Source organism: Pyrus communis, chromosome 8 (genome assembly GCF_963583255.1).
Source record: "Pyrus communis chromosome 8, drPyrComm1.1, whole genome shotgun sequence".
In the NCBI taxonomy this organism is placed as follows: domain Eukaryota; kingdom Viridiplantae; phylum Streptophyta; class Magnoliopsida; order Rosales; family Rosaceae; genus Pyrus; species Pyrus communis.
The window spans coordinates 5,036,214-5,041,401 of NC_084810.1; the positions used below are offsets into that span (position 1 = coordinate 5,036,214).

Below are 5,188 nucleotides of genomic sequence, written 5' to 3' on the forward strand. Positions count from 1 at the left end.
AACTCCGATCGGAAACCTCGAATGTATCACTCTACGATGCTCGCTCAATTTCTACATACAAAGTTTGTTAGAGATCAAACCTCGTGACCTGCTCAACCAAACCTTGCAGCTAGCAACAATGGAGGAAGGAGAATTGGGGAAGATACAGTGGAGCACAATTCTCAATTTTCTATATTAATTTTCAACTTGCCTTTGCAACTGAATTACAAAGGCGCATATATGCCTTGCGAATGCCAGATGGCCAAATGCAGAACAATCTAACAACTTATAAGTTCTATTACAATTTTGCCCCAAAAGTTAACATATGAACCCCAACATTTATTTAATATCCTACTTGTGACCAAGCTGATCACAAACCATATCAATACTCCCCCCTTCAATAAAACCTTGTCCACAAGGTTCATACTTGAAAATCTGGAAACTTCATTGTAAAGGTGTCATAATCCTCCCAAGTGGATTCATTTTCATCACGATCGGCCCATTGAATCAACGATTGGACTCCTACAACATTGCCTTTCTGATACATCTTGCGAGCTAGAACTGTCTTAGGAATAGCTTGGAACAAGCCATCATCAGTAACCTGTGGAAGAGTTGCACCAACAACCACATCAATACCCAACTTCGTTTTAAGATTGCTCACGTGAAACACTCGATGTATTTTGGTACCCTCAGGGAGTTTCAATTTGTAATCCACAACTCCAATCCTTTCTAATACTTCATAGGGCCTAAAGTAGCGAGGTTGCAGTTTATGATACTAGTGTAGAGCTAAGGACTGAAGCCGATAGGGTACTAGTCGCAGGTAAACCAAGTCACCAATTGCAAACTCCCTTTCGCTCATTCGCTTGTCAGCTTGAACTTTCATTCGATTTTGAACCAAGTCAAGGTTATGTTTGAGCACATCCAGGATCCTATCCCTCTGTTGTAAGAGTTGCTTCATTGACTCCACCGTTGTAGGCCCTTCTTCATAAAGATAGATATGTGGATGAGGGTAACCATAGACCACTTCAAAAAGGGTCAAGCCAGAAGAAGTGTGATAAAAGGTGTTGAAACACCATTCAGCCCAAGATAACCAGTGCACCCATTTCTTAGGTTGGCCCTCAACAAAACACCTTAAGTAAGTCTCCAAACATCTATTCAACATCTTTGATTGACCATCACTTTGCAGATGGTAACCCGAACTCATTGACAATTTAGATCCCTGTAATTTAAAAAAATTCTTCCAAAAATTGCTCAAAAAGATGGGGATCACTCATGATAGAGCTTGGCATGCCATGGAGCTTAAACACATTATCAAAGAAGACTTGGGCCACTGTGGCAGCACTGTAGGGGTGAGCTAGAGCCATGAAATGGCTATATTTAGACAACCGGTCGACTACCACCATTATGACAGACTTGGTTTTACACAGAGGCAAGCCCACGATAAAGTCCATGCTTATAGCTGTCCACACCTTACTAGGAATAAGCAGGGGTTGTAAAAGTCCAGGAGGAGACACTGTTTCAAATTTGTTTTGTTGACAAATACCACATTGAGACATCAAAGCTTGGATATCCTTCTTCATACCCTGCCAATAATACCTCTTTTTGATCATGTGATAAGTCTTTAAAATGCCCTAATGTGCAGCTGCAAAAGTAGAATGATACTCATCAATGATCTTCTGTCTCCATGGAGAAGTTGGACTAAGTATAATCCTATGTTTGTAGCACAGGAACCCATTGTCCAAAGTATATTTTGATACATCTGAAGACTCTGGTGCTCCTTGTGTGGGAGGGATCACTTCCCTTGTCTTGGCAATCACCTATTCATCATTCTCGATAACACGCCGGAGCTTGTTTAACCACCCAAAGTAGGGGTATGAAATGGCAACACAACTCATCTCAATGGCAGAAGCTGGAAGTTCACCAGTATTAGATTGTAATGTTTCAGGAATTCTCGAGAGGGCATCGGCTACCACATTATCATTGCCCTTCTTGTATTGTATCTGATAATCAAACCCAAGGAGCTTGGAAACCCACTTTTGTTGGGAGGAAGTATTGGCCCTTTAACTGAGAAATTACTTAAGACTGTTGTGGTCAGTCTGTGTAATGAAGTGTCTCCCTTGTAAGTAATTTTGCCATTTCTTCATTGCATGAACTATGGTAATAAGTTTTCTCTCATAAGCAGAGATGGCTTGGTTCTTGGGACCTAAAGCTTTACTCATATAAGCTATGGGTCTTCTTCCTTGTTGCAGGATTACCCCAATGCCATTCCCTGATGCATCACATTCTATCTCAAAGGGCTGTGTAAAATCTAGAAGAGCTAATACATGTGAAGACATCATAAGGGACTTAAGATGGTCAAATGCTTCATGGGCAGTGGCATCCCAAGTAAACCTGTACTTCTTGGTCAAATTGTACAGAGGCTAACATATTCTTCCATAGCCAGGAATGAACTTCCTGTAATAGCCAGTAAACCCAAGGAAACCCCTTAACCCTTTGACTGTTTTTGGGGGATGCCAATCTTTGATAGCCTCTAGCTTAGATGGGTCAGCTTGCACTCCATCTCGAGAGACTATATATCCTAAATACTCCACACAATTCTGCCTAAATGAACACTTAAAGTGTTTGAGAAATAATTGATTATGTTGTAAAACCTGAAACACGAATTGCAAATGTTGCAAATCATCTGTCCATTGTAAAACCTTGTTTGAATGACAATGAGATCCCAACTGGACTGCTTGTGTGGTGCATAACTGGTTGTACTAGTTATGTGAAACACGGGAAGTTTGAGAGCCCTAATGCGATAAGAGTCATGGAGTTTATGTATTGCAGCTGTCCTATTCTAATCCTTATCTGATATACACTAGTATATCAAGTCATGATGGGACTAAAACTCTTTGAGATAGAGATCAACACTCCTTCTGTTAATAGGCTGGACCGAGTGGATCTCTATCGATGAATGATTGTATAAATAGTTGAAGTCCCTGCTTCCACACTAAGGTTTCCTTAAATATCTAAAACCCTATTCATTTAGAGAGGAGAATTAACGAGTGTTGGAAGTAGAAGACCGCATCTGTTGCTTTCATAATGGCGATGCCTCCAGGTAAGTTGATTTCTTGTAATGCACGGGATATGCGTACTGTAACCCTAGGTCGTGTTGGTTTGTCATGCAGTTGTAATTTGATTGTTCATATTACTGCTTACATCCATGTCTTATTGTAGACCAAAATGTCATAAAAAAAAGACAAGAACAAATTTCCTTAGAAAAGGTTTGAACAAATCATTCATGAGGTTTTGAAATGTGGCTGGGGCATTAGTGAGTCCAAAAGGCATCACTAAAAACTCGTAGTGGCCCTCATGGGTGTGGAATGCAGTTTTCTCAATGTATTCGAGACTCATGAGTATTTGATGATACCCGGATCGAAGATCAAGTTTAGAGAAGTAGACTGCACCAAAGAGCTCATCGAGCAAATCATTAATAAGCGGGATTGGATACTTATCCTTCACAGTCAGTGCATTTAGCTCCTTGTAATCAATACACATATGCCAAATGCCTTTTTTCTTCTTAAACAAAAGGACATGGAAGGAAAAAGGATTATGGCTGGATCGAATAAACCCCGAGTCAAGTAATTCTTGCATAGCTTGTTCAATTTCAGACTTCTGCATAGGACCATAATGATATGGCCTTAAATTTGGAGGTTTGGCTCCTGCAACCAAAGGAATGTGGTGGTCGTGACCCTGAGAAGGTGGGAGCTTAGAAGGTAACACAAAGATGTCTTCAAAAGCCCAAAGTAACTTATGTAGTTCTTGTGAATGTTAAGGAGATAATGCAGAATTGTGTAATGACTGACCCTTCATAGAATAGAGGAAGAGACCCAAATGAGAGTTAGAAAACTCTTTATCTAAGTGTTGCAATGAAACTTCCTGAATAATGGGGCAATGTGTGGGTTGTGAGTAAGTTTGTAGTGATGAGCATTGGCAGAAAATTCCATGGTCAATAATTGGAAGTCTCAGAGAGCAGGACTTACAAAAGACAACCACTAGACCCCAAGCACTATGTCATAACCACCTAAGGGAAAAGAGTATAGGTCAACTACACAATTGTACCTGCCCAAACAAAGGGCAGTGTTCCTATAACAACCAGAGCTCCGAATTGTTCCTCCATCAGCGATCATAACCTCAAAGGCTTGAGTACTTTGTGCTTGGCGACTCCATTTCTTAAGCAACTTAGAATTGATGAAATTATGAGTACACCCGGAGTCCAATAAGATCTTAACATATTGTCCAAGAACCACACCATCAACCTTCATAGTTCGAACTAACTGTTTGGCAATGGTGCCATAGAAAGCACACTCACTTAGGGACATTGCCAATAACTCAGGAGTAGCATCATCAACATCAGTGAATTCGCATAGAGCATCAGAATCAACAACATCCAACATAAGTAATTGTTTTAGGCCACATTTATGTGCCTTAGTCCATTTATCAGGACAAAACCAACATTCTCCTTTGTCTCTCTTCAATTGAATCTCGGCTGGAGTTAATTTCTTAACAGGCAAAGAACCAGCTCGAGAACCTGTAGGGGCATTAGGAGGATGAAGTAGCGGTTGAGATTTAACAGGGAAAGAATTTCTAGGTGCAGTTGTTCTCAGCTTAGTAAGTTTAGAGTCTAATTGCCCAGCAATAACGATAACCTCATGTACATTTGCAGGTTTCAAAAACATAGCCACCACACCATGCTTCATTTTTATTTATTTTATTTTGCGCTATATCAATTTATACACAATGAAATATAAAATAAAATATAGCAACCAAAATTCTAGACTATGTAAGGACCTTCGTTTGAGTCTTGCACAAGACCTCATAAATCTCAGGACTGGTCATGTATACAGAAGTGTTAAAATCAATCATTCCCCAAAACTAAATAGTTATCCAACGGGAATCGCAAATGAACAGCCATGCTTTCAAACAAAGAACAGCCTTCCAAAACCAAAATTCCTGACGTAGAAGGCAAGTTCGAAATCGAATGCGAAAGCGGTGCAGCTCCTGACGGTGGGGAGTTATCGGAGACGTGGCCGCCTCGTCCGGAAGGAAACTGACTGAATGAAAATGCCCGCAGTTCCTTGTTTTTGGGTCTTGGATGAGAATATATTAAGGCCCATTGGGCTATACTTCTTGTAATTAATTTGGGTCAAATAGTTGAGATTGGATC

At 40.3% G+C, this 5,188-nt stretch overlaps 1 protein-coding gene across 1 annotated transcript; it reads right to left on the reverse strand.

Annotated features, from left to right (window-relative positions):
• Positions 1 to 400: 400 nt before the first annotated feature.
• On the reverse strand, positions 401 to 4,721 carry LOC137742814 (uncharacterized). Its single transcript, XM_068482765.1, has 6 exons — positions 4,118 to 4,721; positions 3,392 to 3,752; positions 2,405 to 2,580; positions 1,302 to 1,492; positions 791 to 1,198; positions 401 to 580 (listed from the first exon to the last, which is right to left on the reverse strand). The coding sequence occupies exons 1-6, from the start codon at positions 4,719 to 4,721 to the stop codon at positions 401 to 403; spliced, it is 1,920 nt and encodes a 639-aa protein (XP_068338866.1).
• Between the last annotated feature and the right edge of the window lie 467 nt (positions 4,722 to 5,188).